This window comes from Nicotiana tomentosiformis, chromosome 1 (assembly GCF_000390325.3).
Source record: "Nicotiana tomentosiformis chromosome 1, ASM39032v3, whole genome shotgun sequence".
Taxonomy (NCBI): Eukaryota; Viridiplantae; Streptophyta; class Magnoliopsida; order Solanales; family Solanaceae; genus Nicotiana; species Nicotiana tomentosiformis.
This window is the reverse complement of record NC_090812.1, coordinates 110704334-110729219: the sequence shown is the minus strand read 5'-3', so window position 1 is coordinate 110729219 and position 24886 is coordinate 110704334. Positions and strand designations below refer to the sequence as shown.

Sequence of the window (24886 nt, the reverse complement as noted above, 5' to 3'; positions counted from 1 at the left end):
TCATATGTGCCTTAATTGAAATTGTTATCTATTTTATAGCCATGTTATCTTTTCATAACTGCTTATCTTTATTTGGAATTTATATTATTTCATCATATAATTGTTTAGCCTTAATTGAGGTTATGATTATTTTTTCGCTGCTTATCCTTAATTGAATTGTTGAATATCCTTCGTAATTTTCTCAACCTTGAAAGAAGTTTAGATATCCTATATCTTATTCGACTTGTTTAATTTGGCATTATTTGATTCGTGTTAGATTCCCTATTGTTGAAGTATATATTGTGGGATCGTTGCTACACATTAATTTTTCCTTTGTTGAGATGTTCTCTTTATGCCTAGCATTCTTTACTTTGGTTATTCCTTGTGAATTGGTTCTACCCTTTCTTTGTGAATTTAAGTTCTTGAGTTGATTTACTTGTCGTACTTTGTATTATTGTCATTGTTGTTGTTGTACTTGTTGTGGTGATGCACGAGGTTTCTACCGTGCAGTTGTTATTATTGTGATGCACGAGGTTTCTACCACGCGGTTGTTATTATGGGGTTGCACGAGGTTTCTGCCGTGCTATTATTACCATTGATATTTGCACATGCGGCGTGATAAGGCGGGATATGTATGTATGCATATATATATATATATATATATTGTGCATGTGATAAGACAAGGTGGGAACATTATTATGCACATGTGGCGAGACAAGGTGGGCATTTATATTACTATTGCACACGTGGAGATACAAGGTGGGCTATGTCAGAGATTGATTTGTGATAATTTGTGGCCTGGGGGCATTCTTGTTTTTGATATTTGTGAAGTGGTATACACCCTGTGTGAGCTTTATCTTGTGAAAGCTGTGTGAAAATATTCTACGTGTTGTCCATTCTTTTTCCTTATGCTTATTTGCTGATATGGACTATGGTAGGACACTTGCACAAACATACACGTAGATGCTCACCCTTATCGGATAAGAAGTGTTCTTGATATTGTTGAGCATAGATGCTCACCCTTATTTACTTGCTTTCTATGTGAGAATGGCTTTATTGGCACGTGAGTCGTCAGTGCGGTTATGAGGGCACATGATGCCAAGTGTTAGGGTTCAGGTATTAAGACCCGTGAGTTATGAATTGTCCGAGGTTCGGTACCTCGTGGAGTTGTTGGCTAAAACCTGATGTAAAAGCGGTTGTAGTTGCTGAGTTATTACTTGTCCTTGTTGTATTTGTGATTCCAGATTTAGGTTGGGTACCATTTATTTTTCTGTGTCATTTTCATGATATTTCGCCGACACTGGTTGTTTCCTTCCTTATTGCCATTACTCTATTGTGAGTCATATTGCATAGTCTTTATGTAGACATCATACTTATGCTGCTCATATACTTGTACCTATTTAGTTTATTAGACCCGTGAGTGTCTTGACTGTTTCTCGTCACTACTCCACCGAGGTTAGTCTTGATACTTACTAGGCACCGCTGTGATGTGCTCATGCTTCTCTTCTGCACATTCTTTTTGTGCAGGTCCAGGAAAAGTGTTCGTTAGCTATTTGTGTCGACTTTTGCTGCGGAGACTCAAGGTAAGCCTACCGATGCGTTTGCAGGGTTCATAGTCACCTTCAAGTTTTCGTTTTGCACTGTTTATTCCTATTTTTGGACAGTTGTATTTAGAGACTTTTTTTTTTGCAAACACTCTGTTGAGCTTATGACTTGTACTACCGGTTTTGAGAATTGTAAGAGATTCTATTTAAATAATATTGTTGTTTTAATTATTATTAAGCTTACCTAGTCCTTAAGACTAGGTTCCATCACGATACCCAAACAGAGGGGAAATTGGATCGTGACACAGCCCCTTTCTTTCATTTAAGTGGGTAAGAGTAAAATTGTCTTGTCCACGTGGGACCATGACAACTAAAGGTTGGTATGACTAATGTGTATTATACGTTGGTGTCACACTTTGAGATAAGTAGTCTTTCTAAGCATTAAAGTCAAGTGGGGCCTACCAAGCAAGAGATTGAAATAATTCTTTTGAAACTCAAAGAATTCATTTTGAAACTTCAAAGAAATCATTTTGAACTCCAAGGCTTTGGACGTGAGCTTGTTAAGTGATGGATGACCATAGCTCATTTGAGGCTTCATAACACAGTATAGCGTGAGAATTTTCATCTTCAACAATTCAACAAAATCTCATAAGCATCTTCAAGAATTCAAACGAGAATTCTTAGTATCTTAGCAACGTGAGGTTTTGCGATTTTAAGGGAGTACGGTGCAATCTTTCTCAAAGAATAACATATAGATTTTTCCCTACTCTAGGTATGTTAAGGCTATCCCTTCTTTCTTTTTGGCATGACCCAAATGATACTGAAAGAAACTAGCAAATAACCATAAGAAAATGGCACCTACTGTGGCTAATGAACCGGGAGTAAAATCAGAAGTGATATTCAAGTCACATGAGCTGTATGGAATTCCAATATGCATGGGCACCAAGATAAGCTAAGTATGCACGCAAAAAGGGGGCAGAAAGACCAGGAAAAGTAATTACATATGTTTAAAGAATGCTAAGAAGGAACGGAAGGAATTATTCGATTAATGATCTAGAGTTGGTTACGTTATGAACGCACTAAAGAGTTCGGAGTATTATCCATGCAGCATATATGTTGAGAATCATATAGCCGTAGAAGATTCTGGTATAAGTTAAATAAAAGAATTGAGCCCAGGTCATAGACAAAAGATCAAATTGTTAGAAGCTTGAATCATGGATATTACATAGCGTCCTTGAAGGGCTAAAGTAATAACTAACACCATGAGCCGTAGATTGGAAAATAGCTTAAGCCTACATAAAGGTTGATCAGAGGACAGAGGAAACTAAGAATTACACTACCCAAAGTAAATCAGGAGTTTGATTATTGGACCTAGGAAATTATGGACATCGTGATTGAGAACATTGTAGAATCACTCTTAATATCACATGTGCAAGAGAGATAGTACAACAACCATATTCTATGATGGCCTTACGATAAAGCCGGTTAGAAAAGTACCAGCCTCATAAGAAGTCAGTACAAAGCTCCAACCGGATTGTGTAAGCACCAGAGGTACAAGTATTATAATATAGCTTCAAGTTATGGATGTGAGTTATACCTATGTAGAAGAGAGGTCATGAAAGAGATAGAAGATACGATGCAATATTTTAAGGTAAGTAAGGTAAATGTGAACAACGTACGAGATACTCAAAGAAAGAAGATCGTGAATAGTCCATACTTCGGATAGAAGGTTAGAAGTGTTGGGATTCAGTATCCAAGAATGATAGCGGCGACATAGTGGCGTACCTTACAGCCTATGGTTTCTAAGTACCGAGAGATTTAGCCAAGAGAGTGGAGAGGAGTTATAGGCGGTGAGATTAGTGGAGCAAGAAAGTGAAGATTGAGTGGTATGTATGGTAGCTAGGATGGGCATTGTTGATGAGTTCTTAAGGGAAATACGGGTGCATTATGCCTTTGCATTTGTAGTGGCTGAAGTATTGGAGTGATCTACAGTAGAATTTTGCGTGTGAGAAGCAACTAGTAATGATGATTTGTCAATATTAGCAGGCGTAGGAAATGGTGAGAGATGCGGTGGTTGTGTAGAAGAAGAAACATAGTCTTGTTTATTGGTCTTCACACGTGGGCTAATGTTTGAGTGGATAGTTTGCATGGGGCCAATATTTTTGTGAAGAGTTAAGGAACTGGGCTTGGTGGATACTTGGGTGAGCTTATGATTGCCTATATGGGTGGTTAGTGGGATTTTTGTATGGTTGCTATAGTAGGTAGATAGTTGATTTTGAGTGGATATAGTGGGTGGTGCCTCTAGCGTGGATTCTATGAGCATTGGAGTAGTGTCCATATGGGCACTGCTCATGGTGGTAACATGTGTTATAAGTATATTCTCTAGGTTTACTGCTAAATGGGGTGAGTCTAGGTGTGGTAAAATATGGGCATGCCTAGTGAAATTATAATTCGTCTCCTATTAGCCCCTTATGTTTATGGGTTGGACTCCTAGACTTAGGTTTATTATCCGAGTCAAAGAGATCATCAGATTGATTAAGTAAAGTAAACGTATTTTTTATTGGTAATCCCTTAGGGGTATGAGTGACTTTGTGTAATTTAGGGGTAGTAGGGTTAGAGGAGTTAGTAGAAGGAAATGTACCGGACTGTGCTCCTGTAGTTATTTGTGTTCTCGCAGTCGGTGTATTTTTTCCTTGACTGGATTGCCTGGTTGAAGAAGAACGACTTCTATTGGAATGCCTTTGTGTGGGGAGATGAGTTCCCTATGATTGTTTAGTATGTCTACGTGAGAAAACAACCATTTTTCATTTTGTGTCTAGTAGGTTGGTGTTGGATGTCGATGAAAAGATAGAATATATGTGTTAGTGTGGGTGTAGGTGTAGTGGTAGCTGGGTAAATACGTGGACGATTTTTATGAGTGTGGCCTAATCGTCCACATGCTATACATAGCAAACTGAGACCTTCACAGAGTATTTGCTGACTATGTGTCCCAATAAAAACATGGGACGTTAGTGGTTTTTCTAGTGGAACTTCTATGCAAATGCGAGCATGACGCCCACGAGATGTAGACGATGCGCATGTGTTTACCTTTAGTAACTTACCTATTTTGTTCCCCATTTTTTGCAAGATATCTAGGTCATAGAATTCTGTTGGTAATTCTGAGAGATGACTCGAGATGTCCATGTAAGTAAGTTGTGTGTGGGAGGCTAAAAATTTTAGCTCCAAACGGCGCACTGAGAGGAAGTGGTTTAACACAAACCATGGCCCTTCATGAAGTGCTTTATTCATGTTTTCTTTATTTTGGTATTTGATTAAAAAAGAATTCATTCTCTAGGTCAATTAGTGAAAGTGTTTCCGATGGTTTCCACAATGCTTGTAATTTTTTCTTGAGAGTGAGATGTCCCACGTTTCGACCAAAAACTCTCACAATTATTAAATATTTTCACGGAGAGTAAAGTCTGGATTTTTCTGAATTGGAAAGGGGAATAGAATTTTTTGGTGTTGGGTCCTCTAACACTTCATCTTACATGTCAATGTTTGATTGGGTATTATTATGGAGGGTAAGGAAATAATATTACTATTTAATAGTGTTTGCATAAAAGAAGGATTTTGGTGGTTTACTATTGGTTCATCAATGTTCATCGAACTTAGATCCGGTGTGTCATTAGTTGGATTGTCAGTCATGGTTGTGAAAAGGCGAGGAAAAGGAAAAAACTAAGCATGTGAAAATTTAGAAAGTTAGTGAGAAGTTGGAGCTTCTATCTCTAAGTGATTCTCTTCTTTTTCCCACCATTGAGATCTTAACTACTACTATCATTGTCATATCAAAAGTGATAGCTTGATGTTATTTTCTTAGGAACAACAAAACTTGTGGAGTATAAGGTTTTTGCTTCTTATAAGATTAACTAATGAGTAACAAAAGGCTTAATTGAATAACATTACCCTATAGTACAGTCATATATCTATGTTGTTACATCTCCATAACAACATCCTTATACAATTAAACCTCTTTATAACATCCTCGTTTGTTCCAGATATTTTTAGATGTTATAGAGAATTGTTGTTATAGAAAATATATATTATAACAAAACATGAAATTTGGTTCGAGAAAAACTTAGTTTTTATAGTGAAGTGTTGTTATATAAGGATGCTATTATAGAGAGGTCTGACTGTATAACAACACTGCACTATAAAAGCCAAGTTTTTCCGGAACCAAATTTTATGTTCTGTTATAATATATATTTTCTATAACAGCAATTTGCTATAACATCCAAAAATATCTGAAACAAACGAGACTGTTATAGAGATGTTTGACTGTAGTTATAATAAAGAAAAATAATCTTACAAAAATCTCTTATGTTATATCAACCTTTTTAAAAGAGCTATACAACTTTAAAAAATATTTAAAATGGACCACAAAACACTGATCTCTCCATTATGAGCCCACTAAATTCGAATTACATGTTCTTCGAATTATGATTTTCAGGTTATTGCACCATTTCCTCGAGGATCCACCAAAAAAAAAACATTTCCTCAAGGACAATATTTTAAAATAGGTGTTTGCAAGGTGATTATGGATTTAATAATTGTTTTTTCCTTTCGCACTCTTAAAATGGAAATGCTGCCCTAGTAATCTGCTTCATCATTTCGTTTTAAAAATCCATTTGCCAGTTTTATGTGGAACAAAGAGTTTTTAAATGCATAGATTAACCAACCATATCACTAATTTTTAATGCTACTCTTAATACCTTCAGTCCCTTATTATAGCATTACCTTAAAATTGCAAACATTCACTGAGTGCATATGAGGAAAATGGAGAAGAAATTATAGGATCATTGTCAAATGGAGTATCTTTATTTTTTAATTTAATAAAAGTAATGGGGTCAAACATATTACTACCGACAAGGCTCAATCCTGACTCTCGGCATGATTGGTGGCACCTGTTCGATTTATTTAATCAGTCAGGTACACGTTTGATGTAGACACCATTATTGAAATGAGAAAGGGTCATTTGGTTCACATATTAGTGGAATAAGGTTTATAATGCAAAATTATTGTGAAACAAATTTTAAAAAAAATTATTATGCTGTGATTAGTAATTATAAATGATTGGAAGATAGCAGCCCCAATTCTTCCTTTTCTTGGTGATAGTGACGAGGGGAGGGGAGGGGCCGGGGCGGATCTATCGGTAGCGAAAGGTTATTGGTTAAAGTTTTGTTAGAAAATTATATTGTATGTATAACCTTCACGAAATATCAGGTTCTATTAAGCTTTCCTCAGGCTTGTTCAATTAATTGGAGAAGATAGATTTATCTAAATCGCAATTTAAGAGAGAGTCATTATAAGTTGTACAAACTCTTTGCCAAACAGGATAATAGCTCGTCACTCTTATTTTTTTGTAACACATTTCACAACATGATTCCCTTTTTAGTAACATATATTTTCTCTTTGTTATAAAATTTTGAGTAACTTGGTATCCGAACCAGCTGGCTGACTATATCATCGAGCAATTGTTACCCTCCACCAACACATAATTCTGACTAAACTTTTAAGTTTTTGGCAACTAGTTTAGACATGTAAACGTTACTCCCATCCAACATTAGATTGAGTACTAGTTATTTAGCAAGTCTCCAGCAAAATGCAACCATCTTTAGAGAAACAGGACTAAGGAAGGAGAAGCACCAGTACTAAGAAGATCAAGGGGCAACCATCAATTATTTTTACCTTTCTTTTTTATGTAAAGGGCAATTTATGAACACAGATGGCGCAATAAGCCGAATACATCAAGATCACAGTAAATCTATCACTCCACAGTCCACACCAGTGTCCCTGACCCTCCGCGCCAAATCTTTTATGTTTTTTAATGAGCATCTAAGAACAAAGAAGACCAAATGCAGTGCGTGTTGATCACTAACTGAGAGATAAATATCATAGATGATGCACTTAACTCTTGTTTTCCTCTTTTTTCTCCTTTATTTTCCCCTGTTTAATAGTATAATGGAGGGGCAAAGTTGTAGCAAGTCTTCAGTCTCCCCTATTCTTATAAGATCTGGAGGTACCAGTAGCTCTCATGAGTAATGAGCTTCAACTTTTAAAGCTATATATCTTAGTTGAATAGTACCTGATGATGCATTCGGCTGTTCCAATACTTGCCAAAAGCTCCAGCTTCAGAAATCAACAGCAGTGTTATCCGAGAAATTCTTCCTTGACCCTTTCCTGAACCCAAAATAAAACTGTACCTCTCGACCAAAGCAAATTTTCCACAATATGTTGGTCTCAAGAATGCAGTTTTAGGGTGGCTTCAGAACAATAGGTATAGGACTTGGAATACTGCAAACATAAGGCAAGAAAGTTTCTGCAGTACAATAGTGGACTCTTTGGACTCTCCTCGACTGCCAAGCTTCAAAAACATGGTCAAGAAACAAAAGCATTATTGATACTCTTCCCACTCCTCACCTCATTAAAATACAAATTCACATCTCGCGAGATGGATTCATCAGCTGCAGAGATTGTAATTTGAAAATCTGTGATAAATTATATACAGGGAGGAAGTCATCTAAATGGTTCGACAGGTTCAGTTTCTTCCAGAAGAATAGCGGCTTCAAAACAATCAGCAGCTTCCAATGCTGAACCTAAACCTTCCTCCTTGTAAAGCAGACCCAGATTATACCATGCAGAAGCATTCATCCGATCAAGCCTTAGTGCTTCCGTAAGAAGGCTTCGAATAATTGCAGGAGACTGTTTACCTATCTTCCTAAGCGTTACTGCAGTTGATACCAGACTTGGAACATGGGACGGATTAACAGCCAAAGCATTCCAATAGTCTCTCAGCGCTGCTTTATATAGGCCCTTCGATTGGTTAAGCAAACCTGAGTATATCACCAAAAATATACTCCTTGATCAGAATGGCATGCTAATTAGCATAAAGAGTAAATTGCACATAACGACACAAGTGTGAATAAACAGTGTTAAGTAGACATCAAATTTGCTATGCCCGCCCAAAGTAGGAACCAGCAAGATTATAAAGAAGTAGCTGAATCAAGAATGGGGGATGCATTTACCATCTTATAAAATTTTGCAAGGTGACATTAACAAACTATAACCGGCAGTAACTATTGATGCTGGAGCTGATAACCAAAAGAATGTAGGCAAACAAACAGTTGATTTCCCCACATCCACACACTGCCCGCACAGATGATATCATCAATCAGTTGAATTTTCCTGACCCTTATATTTGTATATAGCTGAAGCACCAGACATCTATGGAACTATGAACTATCTGTTGGTAAACACTAAAAAGCCTAGAAAACAATAGCCAAATTCAACATCCTTGGATATATAAGAGAGAAGGTTTAACGGAATTCAAGGAGTTATATGACTTGCAAGTTAAGTACGCAGCGATGAAAGGGAAAATTCACATAATATAGGAACTTTTGTATAAAGTAGGTTCAGTGGGGAAAGCATCACAGAAAGGTTGAAATTATTCTTCTAAACCTGGGTATAGTTAACGTGGGGCTCTTTTAGAACTAAGTGGATCATCTAAAGGCATTCCAATAGAAGCGTAGTCCCATAATATCAGATAGAGTTTATAAAACTCTTAAGAGAGCAGATAAAAACTCTTTAGCACCGATGAATTTCTCCGTGACACTGGATAAATGATTCCAGTCCTATGAGGCACTGGTCTAACATAACATCGTCTGCCAAGAAAGTTCTCCCCTTCCACTGTCGCATTTACAGAATAGTCAAATTGACTATAATTGACAAGGACTTGTAATTATGTGTTTGTCGGTCTTCTCATGAATATACAACAACAAGAGTGAACACTTTGAGTTACATGCATGTGTTTGGAATAATGAGCACAGACAGGGGAAAATATGAGTGAGATTATATCTACCAGCAGTATACGATCTCCGAGCTGAATATGAACAAATGGCCTCAGTTTTGGAAAGGCACATCTCCGCATCTCGCCGCTGAGATAAATTTATGTAAATGGAGGCAAGATCTAGCCAGGTTTCCAGCTCCAATGTTCTGCAATGGTCTCCAAAGTCCTGTTATGTATATAAAATCAAATTTTTATTTCTTCCTCCACAAAATACTGTTTCAAGAAAGTAAGGCAGCAAAAAGCGTTACACCAGAAAAGGAATTATCCCTAAGAAGGACAAGTGGACATTTAAAATATTAATCTGCTTAAGGTTTAAAATGAGGCTTAAGGAGAAGCGAACCAAATCAACTCAAAACTTTTCCTCCATCCTAAAAACCAAAGCTGGTTAGAAATACCAAAAGAAAAATCCTAACATTTATAACAATCACACTTCTAAAAATCAGAGAGAGAGACTAATAAAGCCAATGGCATGGCCTTCCCCTCTCATACCTACCCCAACCCCACCCATATACACACACACAAAAAGAAGGAAAAGACTTTTCCTTTTTACCAAATCGAAAAGCTATATCATTCAGTTGTGCAATACCAGACAATTATGCAATATGTAACCCAATGGAACAAACAGGAGACTTTGACTTTACATGAGAAGTAAAGACGTGCTTTAGCCTGCCAACGCCAATACAGAGTGTTTGCATGAGCAGCCTGGTTTAATTGAGACACACAATCTTGAAGCATCTCCAAGAAATTAGTTTTAGGCAGCAATAAGGCATGCTACAGGTGTTCAGTCCCCACTTAGTTCTCCCCCTTCTATCTAATTGTTTAACCTTTTCCTCTGTCCATACGCCTTGCACACTCCGCTACTCTTCGTCATCTTCTGTACTGTGAAGTCACCCATTTATTTTGCCTAGGAGATTATTTATCTATGAATGACAGGGTAACTTTGTTGGCTTTCGATAGCCATGATATTTTTATATTAGCAGACACAGCCAGAACAATTGTTAGCTAACCAGTTGGCTAATTGATACATAGTCCATATAAAAGAGTTCAACCTCTAAAGAGTTTACGTATAAAAAGCTTTATAGTCATTTTACTTGCAAGCCCCTCACAACCGTTTCAAGCGTCAAATAAGACGGATGTAAAGAAGCTTAGATGCTCCATTTCAGCTTGTAAGGACAAGACTCACTTACCTTGAGATTTTCCCCCAATCTGAAGCTTTTTCTCTTAACCTGAAGAATTGCAAGAAGCTGAGTATATGTTTCTATAGCATTTTTCACTTGACGCTGCGCAATTTGGAGTTTAGCTTTGGTCCTCAACAGTTCTACATGATCCCACTTTCCACTTTGGTCTAAGGCAATATTAATAACAGTTTCAGCATCCATAAACCGTTTTTGAGCTGATAATACCCGAGCCAACAACATCCACCCTTTCAAAGTACAACCACCTTCCAATTTAAGCAACCACTTTGCGTAATGGACTGCAGCATCCAACTTCCTTTGCTCTGCATTTTCTAGACAAAGATGATAAATGACATTAGCATCACTCATCTTTGTCAGTTTCCCAGCAGATTCAAAGGACTTAAGTGCTTCTGATTGTATCTTAACCCTCTCGGAATCTGTCGCCATTGCTCTAGAATGAGCTGAAAGTGAGAGGCCTAATACACAATGGGCAACACCCATCAACTGACTGCATCTTTCTTGCTCGATTCCAATAGCTGTATGAGCATAAATTATCCCCTCGTTTGCACAATCTGGGATTTCAGCACATAATTTTGAAGCCAATAACAAACCTGGAACACAAGTGTGATCCTCTGTACTAAACAGTTTCCGCAACAAGTCCAATGCAGCGAAGTCATCTTCCTCTCCATAATAGCATAGAGCTAAGATAAGATACATCTCTTGCCGATCTATAGTTCTGGGAAGCAACTCTTCTACTTTGTTAGCCAAAGCCTTTAGACCCCATGATATAGATAATGCATATGAGAGATGGTCAAGAATTGAAGGGTCCCACTCAATCCTTTGTAGAGAAATCTTTTTCAACAAAATCATCAAGAGAAGAATAGCCTCTTCAATATTGTTTCTGGGGACAAATGAACCGTCCATTTGAGATCGGAGATTAGGTGGACATGATTCACCTCCACTATAGAGAAGAAAAATGGCAAATTCTTTCTGAATCCTTGCAGTAGCCTGGATCTCAAGTTTCCATGGATGCAGAAGAGCTCGGCGGTATGACATAATTGCTTCTCGAGGAGCATCTGCAAGTTTGCATAATTCAGGGAGCAGCTCAACAGCATTGCTGAGAGTGTCCTGCAATTTACAGTCACTACCAAAGGTTTCAGGAAAGCCTGCTGGAAAAGAAGATTCGAGAATGTCCAGAACTACTGTACATGATTGAGAAGCTTCTGCAAAAATATATATTGGAAATGAATTAGCTGAATAGGGTGAGAACTTTCAGTCGTTAAACTTTCAGGTAGATATTTTCTCTTGTCACCTTGTCCATACAATCAAACATACATACACATTGCAGAATAAACATTAATCACAAGTAAAAAGGTATATGAATCAGAACACCTAATTAAAGGATTATTTGATGAAAATTAACAAAAAATGACTGTGCATAATGCTAATAATCTGATAAAGAGTAAAGTTTTTAGGATAACCTGATATACTTGGGATGGGAGAGTAGCAGAATTATAGATTACATTTTTTGTTCTCCATATTCATCAAGAGTATGAAATCAGTACGTTGTCGAAAAATCCAAAAGCATAAAAGCAACGCGATCCAAAGAGTTTTCAGGATAATTTATTGGCTCAATTAATGGATAAGTGAAGGATGCGTCAACAATATTAATCAACTATGCTTCAATCACGAAATAATTGAGAAGTGAAGAATGGGTAAAATAACAAAAGTACAGACAGCTAGGGCAGACATATAAAAATTTCAACATGAGCATATCATGGAAAACTGATGAGAAAGCCAACAATTTCCAGAAAGAGGAAACATTAGGGAAGACAGTAATAGAAGAAAAAAATCAATAAATGAAGCAAACTGAAAAAGCTTTTTCATATTGAAGATGACTGTTGCACGAAGACGTGCTAATACAGATATTGACTAAACACATACTCTACCTTTGTACCTCTGAAGCGCCTGCAACGATTTTGCTTTGAGAAAGACTGCTTCCAGGAGCAAACTCGCAGCATTTATGGACATTGGTGGCGAAGAAAAACTCTGTGAACGTCTCTTTTGAGTTTTCACTCTTTCGGCAAGGGCGATTTTCAACTTAGGAGTCACCGAGGCAATATCTATCCCTTCAAAAACATGTAGAGCAGCCTCTATATTCCCCTTTTGGTATTCATATCTTCCTAGTAATGCTCTTGCTTCCTAGAAAAATATTGATGTCTTTAGTTAAATTGCCGCCAAATGGAAATTCTGCTACATGCAAATTGAGCTTTGAAGTATTTAAGAATGACATGATAAACGAAAGGTAGACTTAACATTGCAGGCCCAAAGGGAGAAGGGAACAAGAAGACCTTCAAAAGGAAAGGAAACGATTTGCATGTAATAAAGCAGGGAAGTGACCTCATAATTCAAACAACCACTCTCACGCAAAGATGATTCAGCTTCTTCAATATTGCCAGTATCAGGCTTTAGGCCAGCTTTTCCAGCTTGTGATGAATGAACACTTGCTGTGTAATCCTTAGTTGCAAGGGATTCAGGAGATGGGATTATTTCGTCCATCAGAATTTGTTCAGACGAGCATAGGCAATTCATTATCTTGCGCACTTTCAAACTAGTCCGAGGTCTTCCTCTTTTGTTGACCCAATTAACATTCTTCATATTCTACAGTCTCTCTCACAATCCTTCATTATCAGCAATGCCGCCAACAACAACGAATTAAGCTCATTTGACAAGGAAAATAGCTAGAATTACAACTACCACTGTATTTTAGTATCGCAACAACGAGATAACAAAAAGAAAAGGATAAGAGGATTCAGATCAAGAAGATCAATCATATTAATGCCTCCCCCTCAATAAATTTACTGCTTTGCCAGCCATATATTTCTTTCCTTTCTTTCAGAGGGAGGGAGATCAATTGAAATATTTTTCAGCTGTTACAGAAGATTGCAGTCAATTGAAACAGTTTCTGTCAAAACCCAACATCCCACTATTGTAAATAACTTTCCCCAAAAATAATAAATTACTGTTAGTATAATCCCTTCTGTCCAGTTACACCATTTAGTTTGGTCAGTCACCATCTAAACCAAAAAGTGAAAAAGTTAAAGCACATCGACAAAATTCCTATATTATCTACATCCATCTCCAAACTTAAATTCTGTCCCTTAAATGCTATGAGCCTATGACCATCAATAACAAAATGGTTCTTCTTTTTCCTTTTTCTAAGTCACATAGAAAGTAGTGGAAAACAAAAACACCTTTAGATACCAAGTAAGTAAGTTTCAATCAGAAAGAATTATGCTCCATATTTGCAAAACATCATTATAATAAACTAGACATGACCAATTTAGGAGGCCTAAGAGAATGAGGGGCCCATCATATACCAAGAAAAGGAAAGAATTGGAATAGGAAGAAGGAATTATACCTTTCAAAATTAGGTGAATAAAAGAAGAAGAATTGGAAACAAGACAAGCCAGCCACTGCAGTTCCCATACTTTTTATCTCCAATCAAAACTCCAATCTTTCTGTGATCAACCAAAGAATCCTATAAAGCTTCAAACTTTTCTTTTTCTTATCTTGGGAAATTTCTCCACTTTATGTAAATTACCACAATAAGAACACAGTTCAAGAACAGTCTCAGAATCCAATAAATGATTTGGGTTTGTGTGTAGGGACACTTTGAATAGGTGGTTGAGCTGAATCCACCAAAAAGGCTATATGGGCACTCTCTCTATTATCTCAAAATTCTCCACTTCTGTGTGTAAATTATAGTAATTACTAATAACACAGTTCCAAGAACAGTCTCAGAAACCAATGATGATATTGGGTTGTGACTTTAAAAGGGGTGGGTGGGTGGTATCCACGCAAAAGTATGTGGGCACTTGTGCTGAAATCGTAAACAAGAAGATTCATATCGTTAGGAATAAAGTAGTTAGTAAAAAGACAATTCTTGAATTTAGTAATCTAAAGTTTCTGCCACTTGGAATTTACTCTGTCAACGGACATTGTTAAAAATTAAGAAAACGGTCTTTTGGTAGCAGTAACTGACAAAAGTTAATCTCAATTTCATCAATTCTAGAAGCTGAAAAATAATGAATGTTGTCTTTTTATGAGTAAATGCTTTACCTAATCATGTGCTCGTCTTTCATCAACTACTAGCAATATGATAAGGTCCTAGAGATGGCCGAGGTGAAAGGTATTTCGGTAGCTTATATTATGGTGATCAAGGACATGTATGATAGAAATAAGACTATGTGTTAGGACTGTGGGGGCGACTCGGAACATTTTCTGGTTGGTATGGGGTTACACCAAGATCTGCGCTCAGCCCGTTCTTATTTGCTCTGGCGATGAACGCTTTGACACACCATATTCAAGGGGAGGTGTCATGGTGTATGTTATTCACTAATGATATAGTTCTGATCGATAAGACGCGAGGCGGTATTAACGAGAGGTTGGAGGTTTGGAGCCAGACCCTCGAGTCTAAAGGTTTCAAGTTTGTTAATTGAGCTAAATTGAGAGAGCTAATTGATCATTTCTACACATGCAATCATGTATTCTAGCATTGGTACAAATTGTCAACAATGTACAGTTGAGAAGAAGAAGAAGAAGAAGAAGAAGAAGAAGACGAGAGAGATCCGGAGACGAGGACAGTGAATATTCTAGAATCTCATCTCTCTAACTAACTAACTAACTAACTAACTGATTTGTCATTCTAACATACTCTTATACACCGATCTTCTCCTCTCTTTTGTGTATTTACATATTGCCCCCTTTCACTTACTACTATCTCTCATTTAGTCCCTATTGTTGTAGTACTCTCCCTCAAGCTGGTAAGTGGAAGACATTTTCTACTCCTAACATGGATAATAGGGAATGATGTTGTGCTACACTCAAGCCCTTTGTCATCAGGTCTGCTAGTTGCATTTTTGTAGGTATGTACTGGGCTGTGATTAGTCCATTCTTGAGTTTCTCCCTGACGAAGTGATAATCTATTTCAATATGCTTAGTCTGCTCGTGAAATATAGGATTTGCAATTATTTGCATAACTGCCTTGCTATCACAATGCAAGATGACTGGTACTTCCACTTTGTTTCCTAGTTCCTCCAATAGTCCAACCATCAGACGACTTCTGCCATCACAGCTGCCATACATCTATAATTTGCTTCTGCCGAGCTTCTACTAATTGTCCGTTGCTTCTTGGACTTCCATGACAACAGAGAATCCCCAAATTTTATAATATACCCTGTCGCAAATCTTCTTATGTTTGGACAGGCTGCCCAGTCTGAGTCACAAAAGGTTGTGAGTGTTGATGCATGTCCTCTTCTCAGTAGTATTCCCAATACAGGTGTTGATTTGATGTATTTTACAACCCTCAAGGTTGCATCTAGATGAGACTTTTTGGGTTGTTGCATGAATTGGCCAATACCTGCACTGCAAAACAGATGTTTGGTCTTATGATTGTGAGGTAATTTAACTTCCAAATAAGTTTTTGATAGGCTCTTACATCTTCAAGTTGAGGATCATCTGTTCTTCCAACATGACTGTCATAGTCAACAGTTATTAGTTTCTGATTCAACTCAATTGGAGTTGCTACTGGGTTGCAACCACTCATGCTTGCATCAGTGATTAACTCCAATGCATATTTTCTCTGATTCAGCTACACTCCTTTCTTTGATCTCATAACTTCAATTCTCGAAAAATATCTTAGTTCCCCTAGGTCTTTCACCTTAAAGAAACTATGTAGAGTGTCTTTTGCTTGGTCAATGAGGAACTTCTCACTTCCAGTTATTAAAAAATCATCAACATAAACCATAATTATCACAATATCTCCTTCATGCCTCTTGGTAAACAAGGAATGATAATCGGCACTCTGAGTGTATCCAGCTTGTAGGAGTGCATTTGTGAGTTTGATGTTTCATTGACTTGATGCCCGTTTCAATCCATAAAGGGATTTCAATAGTCTACACACCTTGTACTAGGGCTGGCAAGTGGGCCGGTCCCGGGCCTAAACGGGCCAAGTAGGCCGGTCCAAACGGTCCCGGTCCCAAATTAAACGGGCCAAACGGGCCAGGGCCTAAACGGGCTTTTTGTATGGACCGGTTCGGGACAGGGACCGTTTGGTCCCGGGCTAAACGGGCTAAGTGGGACCAACATATATTTTTTTAAAAAATTAAATAGATATTAGAGACAAAAGGATGTTAAAAAAAATATCTAAGGCAATGCTTTGTAAATTTTATTATAGAATTGTGACCTAAATTTTATTTAACATCCTAAATTTTAATATTCAATATTTAATATCGAATATATATAATAAATACATCTTATATATAGTATATAAGATGTATATATAGCTTATATATATATATATAGCTTATATATATATATAAGCTATATATACATCTTATATACTATATATAAGATGTATATATAGTATAGTATATATATTAAATGTATATATATATATAGTATATAAGATGTATATATAGTATATCGATATAAAAAGTATATATATATATATATATATATAAAAGCTATATTCGATAAGCTATATATACATCTTATATACTATATATAAGATGTATATATAGTATAGTATATATATTAAATATATATATATAAGCTATATTCGGTAAGCTATATATACATCTTATATACTATATATAAGATGTATATATATATATGGAAATAATATAGCATTAAAAAATATGGCAATATCTTTCTTAGTCTTCATCCCCCTATGGAATGAGCACAACAAAGTGCAAATACCACCATTGAGAAGAAAAAGAAACTAATCAAGATGTGCCAAAATATAAGTTACATAATACATACTATTTTTTGTTCATACAAGTTACATGGTATCTCTTACAAACTTCATAAATCTATCAAGGTCCAGAGGAATTTTCGTTGGTGGTGGCGGAAAAGTTGCTTGGTCATCGCCACTTCCGGGCGAAGCAACATCCTCCGCAAGTTCAGCTAGCATTTCTTTGTAAGCTTCGTCTTCATCTGGTTGTGATTCAGCAAGTCCAAAATTTCTTCTTTCCGACCGGATCCAATCTCTGAAAAGTACTAATTTTTCCAAACTCTCCCTCATAGACGCTCTATAATCACCGAGTTGAAGTCTTGCTTGACTGAAAGCGCTCTCTGATGCCACTGTTGAAGCTTGAATAGTTAAAATGTCTCGGGCCATCCTTGAAAGAACCGGAAAAGTATTTTTCTTTGTCCTTCCACCATTCCAAAAGATTAAAGGAACCGTCGGGATTCACTTCCTCAATTCTCTGCGACAAATAAACTTCAAGCTCATTTAGTTGTGAAAAATCACTACTACTAGAACCTTGAGAACCCCTAAACCCCGCCCAAGCACTAAGTGCTCTTACTCCCGCAGTTCTTTTAGATGATTGAGAATCAGAAGAAGAATGAGTTGGAACATTTGGTCTAGCATGATTTAATGCAACTTGATATGTATTAAAAATAGTTTGAGCATTTATTCTAATTGAGGCTATTGTTTCCGGAAGTTGAGACAATTCCTCATCTTTAAGTGCTAAACCATTATAAACAGTTTAATACCAAAAATGAGGACTTCCTAATTTCATACAAGGATTTAACAAAGTAGAAACACCATAAATAGGGGGAATAGGGAAAAAATATTTTTTAAACTTTTTTCTCATAGAATCAATAGCAAGTTTATAAATTTCCCCACCCTCTGAAAAATGAGCAAACAAATTTGCAAGTTCTGCAATATAAACTAAACAGTTAGAAATAGTAGGATAATATTGCCCAGAAAATTCATTTGTAGCAATATGAAATTTTTCTAAAAATTCTACAAGTATTTTAACATTAGTCCAATCCCCATTTGTAAGGTGCTCATCATCATCACTTACATGTGCATTAAATGTTGAGTTTATGGGGTTTCTATATTCATATGCAACAACCAAACTTTCATACATGTAATTCCATCTAGTTGGACAAGGTTTAGGAGCCTTTATTTCTCTTAGGCCAAATTCATCGCATCTTTTAAAATATTCTCTAAGTCTGTTTCTACGGTTTGAATAAAAAAGCCAGTTAAGAGCCATTTTAACCTTTTCAATTTCAATATTTAAAATTCTCATACCATCATCCACAATTAAATGATAAATATGACAAATACATTTAATATGAAAAATATCACTAAATGTAGGATTTAGCGTAGTGGTAAGCAAGGCTACCACTACGCATTTGTGTTACTAGTAGCATTATCCATTGAAATTGATATTATTTTATCACTAATGTAAAAATATCTATAAATAGCTATAACCGTGCTAGCAATAAACTGCCCTGTGTGACGTGAATTAATTATTCTATAAGAAATAATGCGCTTTTGCATTATCAAATCATCATCAATCCAATGACTGGTAACAGTAAGGTAATTACAGTCGTTACCACTTCTACCAATATCAGTTGTAATAGCAACACGATAATTTATATGAGTAAATAAATAGCGTAAATATTGTTCATATTCATGTTTATATTTATAAATATCGCTCTTTACGGTTGTGCAAGGAAAATCTTTATAAGTAGGATTAAATATTTTTCTAATATAATGCACAAAGTTAGGATCAGAAGGAAAACTATAGGGTAAACACATAACAGTTACCATTTTTGCCAATTCTTCCTGATATTTTTTTTGGATCATAATATAAAATACCACCGGTAACAGTGTTAATTCCTGATTGAAATTGATTTGAACCGGTACTAGGGTCAACCTAAACTAACTACGTGCCATAATTTTACACTTAGCCTTATTTTCTGGAATTAGTTGAGTAATAAATGGCCAAACGGGAGATGTTTTCGTCCGTTTGCTAGGTTGTCTAGAAAAAGTAGGGGTAGTAACAGTAGTATCAAATAGGGCATCATTTGGATTAGTAGGGTTACCACTAGTTGGGTTAACATCAGGAGCAGGACTAGTTAGTGTATCATCATCCGGTTGAGTTTCATCAAAATCTATTTCCTCGTCATCATTTTCATCAATAGTTGGATTAGAATAAAGAGCATTCATTAATTCATGGTCTAATTGTTCACCAGATCTAATATTATAGAAAAATTGACTTTCAGTAAATTGTAATAAACTATTATCGCTATCAAGAATAGTAGGTGTAGGACGTATATGGAGTTTGGTTCGGGGAGCCCAGGGCAGTGGGGGAGGAACAGATTGAGCACTACATTCGTCACTCTTGGATTTTCCCTTATTTTTACCAAAAAGTTTTTTAAGGAATCCATCTTTAATTAATAAAGTTATAGAAAATAAATAAACACAAACAAAATTATAATATTAAAACTTAAGAGTTGGAACGAGTTTACCGAATTGACGAACAACTTGTTGGAAATTGATTATCGTTGAAGACTTCAATTCACCAACTTCACAATTGTTTCACAAATTGTAACAATAAAGTAAGCAATAGTAGCAATTATAGAAGAAAATTAGAGAGAGATTGTGATAGATTGATGATTTTGTAAGAAAAAATGAAAGAATGATGGGGTATTTATAGTTGAAATTAGGGGAAAAGTATAATTATAAAAAGTTTGGGATTAAAACAAAGTTTGGGGGTTAAATGGCTATTTTATAAATAGCCAACGGCTATTTTTGACAGCCCAACGGCTATATTTTTTTTAAAAATATATATATATATTTTTAAAAAAATAGCCGTTGGGACCGTTTGGCCCGCTAAAACCGGGCCTGACGGGCCCAAATCATAGGATCGGCCCACGAGATCGGCCCAGGCCCGCTAAAACCGGGCCAAATGGTCCTGGCCCATTTAGCCCGTTTGGCCCGCGGTCCCGGGCCTGGACCGGCCCACTTGCCATTCTTACCTTGTACTCCCCATGTCTGTGAAATCCCTACGGAAGATCTATGTAAACTTCTTTAATTAAATCACCTTGAAGGAAGGTATTGTTAACATCCATTTGAAATAAGAGCCAATCTTTTGAGGTTGCAACACTGATCACAATCCTCACAATGACGAGAAAAAGTCTCATGATAGTCTAATCCTTTTTGTTGTGTATAGCCCTTGGCAACCAACCTTGCCTTAAACTTATCCACTTCTCCATTGGCCTTATGCTTGATTTTGTAGACCCATTTTGAACCAATGAGTTTCTTCCCAACAGGGAGATCTACTATCTCCCATGTATTATTTTCCTCGAGAGATTTAATCTCTTGTTCCAGTGTAGCAATCCAATTCTGATCCTGAGCAGCATCCTTGAAGGATTTTAGTTCAGTCTGTGTTGAGAACACTCCCAGGTAGGATTGATATGTTGGTGACAGATGATGGTAGGCAATGTGTGAAGACAAGGGATATTTGTTGCTACCTGATGGTTTAGTATGGATTACATAATCCTTGTGCCAAGTAGGAGGAGCTGAATTCCTTTTAGGCTTGGTGGATCCTGAAGGCTGAGCTAGTTGTGTCTCTGTATTAATAGAAGATACAACTGGTTGAATCTTTGGTTCAGTTGGGACAGTTGTAGGTAAGACTACATGAATTGTTGGCTTAAACACTTCACCAACATCTACCTTGCTTTCTATCTCCCCTTCAAATTGGTGAACTTCTGGTTCAACATCACTAAGAGAGGGGTTCTGAGCAACTAACCCATCCTCAGAGGGTACGGGACTGTTGTCATGATCCTCCTGATGTTGTGCTAGTGCAAAATGTACATGGGTGTTGTTAGTAGGCCCATGTTGTTGTGTTGGTGAAGAATAGATAGGTGGAGTGTCTGGTGATAGTAGTTGAGTGTGAGCTGGACAATGAGTGAACATGTCGTCTTCAATGTTGCCTATGTCTTTGAAGAGGAAGATGTGCTCCTGAAAGGTAACATTTCTACTCACAAGGAAACTTCTATTTTCCAAGTCATATAACTTGTATCCTTTTTTAGTGTCAGAGTAACCAAGAAACAATGTCTTCTTGGCTTTGGGAGCAAATTTGTCCTTTCTTGGCAAGCTGCTTGCATAACCCAAACATCCAAAGACTCTGAGATGTTCAATACTGGGTTGTTTTTTTATACAATAGCTCATATGAAGTTTTTCCTTCTAATACTGGTGTAGGCAGTCTATTTATTAAATAAACTGCAGTTCTCACACACTCTCCCCAAAATTTTATAGGGACACCACTCTGAATTTTAAGGCTCTTACCATCTCCAAGATGTGCCTGTGCTTTCTTTCTACTGTGCCATTCTGTTGTGGAGTGTAAGCACAACTACTTTAATATATAATACTAAGTGAAGTTAATAGTTCATTGCACTTAGAATTGAAAAATTCTTAGCCATTATCATATCTTAAAATCTTTACAGTAGCAGTAAATTGATTCTTTATTATGGAAAGAAAATTCTACAACACAACTATCACTTCACATTTGGAATGTATCAAACAAACCCAAGTGTACCTACTAAAATCATCCACAATAGTGACAAAGTATTGCTTTCTATCATATGCGGGTACCTTGTAAGGTCCCCAGACATTTAGATGAATTAACTAGAAAATAGATGTTGATCTAGTAGTACTTATAGGAAGTTGTAATCTACATTATTTTGCTAAAGGACATATATCACAATCACTAACTTCATTACTGCTAACTTTATTCTTTATACTTGGAATGTGATGTACAGTCCTCATAGTTGCATGTCCCAACCTCAGATGCCAAAGAGTAGATTATGTTCCTTTTCTCTGAACCATACCAGTTAACATTGTTGCCTGCTTATTCAGCAAATACAAACCTTCTGATTCTCTATCAATCCCCAATACCTTCCCACTGAAGAGTTCCTGAATCAGACAGAAATCGGGGTTGAAGCTGACCCAATACCTGAGATCCCTAGTAAGATTTGACATTGACAATAGATTGAACTTAAAATCAGGGACATGTAACGCATTCTTTACCCACTAATCTGCTGAAAATTTTGCATTTCCAGTATGTGCTATCTTTGCTCTTATTCCAGTTGGTAACTGCACTCCATTATTACTCTGACTTTTCATACTTTTAACATTACTTAGGACCTCTTTATTGTGATCAATGTGATGTGTAGCTCCTGAATATATTATTCAATCTATCATTGAAGCATTGAATAATAAGGAAATTATACATGCCATATTGGATGAGTATTGTCTAGCTGGTGGTTTGTTTAGTAGTCCTACCATCTGATTGTATTGGTCCCATGTCTGTACATGACCTTGAAATTGATTCACATTTTATCCCAGCACTTCAGTGCTTGCTGCATTAGCATAAGTCTTTGGTCCTCCATTTTGAAACTTCTTTTTGCTTTTGAAATCTGCTGGGTAGCCAATGATTTTATAACAATTTTCTTTCAAGTGTCCTTTGTAGCCACAGTGCCCACAGACCAACCCAAACTTCTTAGGCTTGAATCCCTGAGTCTTTCGTGCCATCATAGTAAGGGGATCTCTATTTGTGTCAACCACTCCTAGTGATCTCTGACTTTCCTCCTAAGTTACTATTGCATAAGCCTCGTTCACTGAAACAACTAGTCTTCTCATAAGAACATTGCTACTAACATTGTTGTAACTCTCATTCATACCCATGAGAAATTGCAATAGACTAATCTGCTCTAAAAGCTCAAGTAAAGGTCGAGATTCCTCACAATCACACGAAGACTTGGGGGCTAGCACATCTAATTCATTCCACAAATCACCCATTCTAGAATAATTGGTTGTTACTAAATTTGTACTTTGTTTTAGTGTAGCTATATCTGTCCACATGTGATAGATTCTCGTTAAACTATACCTATCAAACCTCTATTTGAAATCGCTTCATACTTTCTTTGCATTTGATGCAAAAAACAATCCCAAGCATCAATTTATTCACAATTGTGCTACCAATCTACGAGAGCATAATTGCATTGCATTTCTCCCATTGTTCCGCTAGCTCTCCTCTGTACATGCTTTTAACATACCTTTCATCCACAAATCCCAGCTTACCTTTTTCCCCCATAGCTAATTTCATCGCCTTGCTCCACAAGGCATAATTTTTCGGTCATGTGAGCTTTATTGGGACTAAAACTAACACATGAGAATCTGAAGCTTGAAGAAATAATGGAAGATTGTGCTCAAGTAGAGTTACCTCATTTCCTTCCATATCTATTGGGTATGAACTTGATTATCAAAAAACTTCTCTCCGATCGCTGGAATTTTACGTCGGAACCCTAATTACCAGATTGCCGCTCTGATAACATGTTAATTGAGTTAAATTGAGAGAGCTAATTGATCATTTCTACATATGCAATCATGTATTCTAGAATTGATACAAATTGTCAACAATGTACAATTAAGATACAGAGAAGAAAAAGAAGACGAGAGAGAACTGGAGATGACAGTGAATATTCTAGAATCTCATCTCTCTAACTAACTAACTAACTAACTAACTGATTTGTCATTCTAACATACTCTGATACACCGACCTTCTCCTCTCTTTTGTGTATTTGCATATTGCCCCTTGCACTTACTACTATCTCTCATTTAGTCCCTATTATTGTAGTAAAGTTGAGCAGGACTAAGACAGAATACATGGAGTGCACGTTCAGCGGCGTATCGGGAGAAGCGGACATGGACGTGAGACTTACCTCTCAAATCATCCCCAAGAAAGGGAGCTCCAAGTACCTGGGGTCGGTTATACAAGGGGATGGGGAGATTGATGAGGATGTCACGCAACTTATAGGGGTAGGGTGGATGAAATGGAGGCTAGCGCCTGGCGTCTTGTGTGACAGGAAGATGCCTCTGAAACTTAAAGCTAAGTTCTACAAAGCGGTGGTTAGACCGACCATATTGTATTGTGCAGAGTGTTGGCCAGTCAAGAATTCTCATATCCAAAAGATGAAAGTGGCAGAAATGAGGATGTTGAGATGGATGTGCGAGCACACTAGGCTGGATAAGATTATGAATAAAGATATCCGGGTGAAGGTGGACATAGCTCTCATGGAAGACAAGATGCGGGAAATTAGGCTTAGATAGTTCGGGCACATGCGGAGGAGAAGTCCGGATGCCCCGATAAGGAAGTGTGAACGATTGGCCTTGACGGATATGATAAAAGGTAGAGAGTGGCCTAGGAAATATAGGGAGAGGTGATCAGGCAGGACATGGTGCAGATTTAGATTTTCGAGGACATGGCCCTTGATAGGAAGCTTTAGATGTCGAGCATTAAGATTGTATGTTAGGAGGTAGAAGGCTAGTGATATAGTATTTTATCTTAGACTGCTAGTAGCTCTAGTTGTGTCCATTTGACTTCATTAGGGTTGCATGCTAGATTGTAGGAGGCTAGCCTGATAGTATTTTGTCTTATGAT

The 24886-nt window shown here is 36.9% G+C and overlaps 2 protein-coding genes across 3 annotated transcripts; one reads left to right on the top strand and one right to left on the bottom strand.

The window, feature by feature from the left end:
- Nucleotides 1-7219: 7219 nt before the first annotated feature.
- LOC104090000 (protein NPGR2-like) lies at nt 7220-14554 on the bottom strand. 2 transcript variants are annotated; one of them, XR_011412459.1, is made up of 7 exons: nt 14002-14554; nt 12981-13261; nt 12530-12782; nt 10593-11803; nt 9418-9571; nt 7645-8392; nt 7220-7572 (listed from the first exon to the last, which is right to left on the bottom strand). XR_011412459.1 is itself a non-coding variant. In XM_009595028.4 (6 exons), exons 2-6 carry the CDS (start codon nt 13236-13238, stop codon nt 8076-8078), a joined length of 2193 nt encoding a protein of 730 aa, XP_009593323.1. In that variant the 5' UTR covers nt 13239-13261; nt 14002-14554; the 3' UTR covers nt 7220-8075. The 2 variants fall into 2 exon arrangements, 1 of the variants encoding a protein (XP_009593323.1); XM_009595028.4 differs by having other exon boundaries at nt 7220-8392.
- A 9596-nt stretch (nt 14555-24150) lies between these two features.
- LOC138908710 (uncharacterized) lies at nt 24151-24555 on the top strand. The gene has a single exon (XM_070199389.1). The coding sequence runs from the start codon at nt 24151-24153 to the stop codon at nt 24553-24555; it is 405 nt and encodes a 134-aa protein (XP_070055490.1).
- The last annotated feature ends 331 nt before the right edge of the window (nt 24556-24886 follow it).

Bases quoted from the DNA above. Each gene is read 5' to 3' on its own strand.
- LOC104090000 (XM_009595028.4), bottom strand. From the start codon at position 13,238: ATGAAGAATGTTAATTGGGTCAACAAAAGAGGAAGACCTCGGACTAGT. The intron at 12,783-12,980 runs GTCACTTCCCTG...ATATTTTTCTAG, and splicing joins GTGGTTGTTTGAATTATGAG to GAAGCAAGAGCATTACTAGG. The intron at 9,572-10,592 runs GTAAGTGAGTCT...TATACATAACAG, and splicing joins GATTGGGGGAAAATCTCAAG to GACTTTGGAGACCATTGCAG.
- LOC138908710 (XM_070199389.1), top strand. From the start codon at position 24,151: ATGGACGTGAGACTTACCTCTCAAATCATCCCCAAGAAAGGGAGCTCC.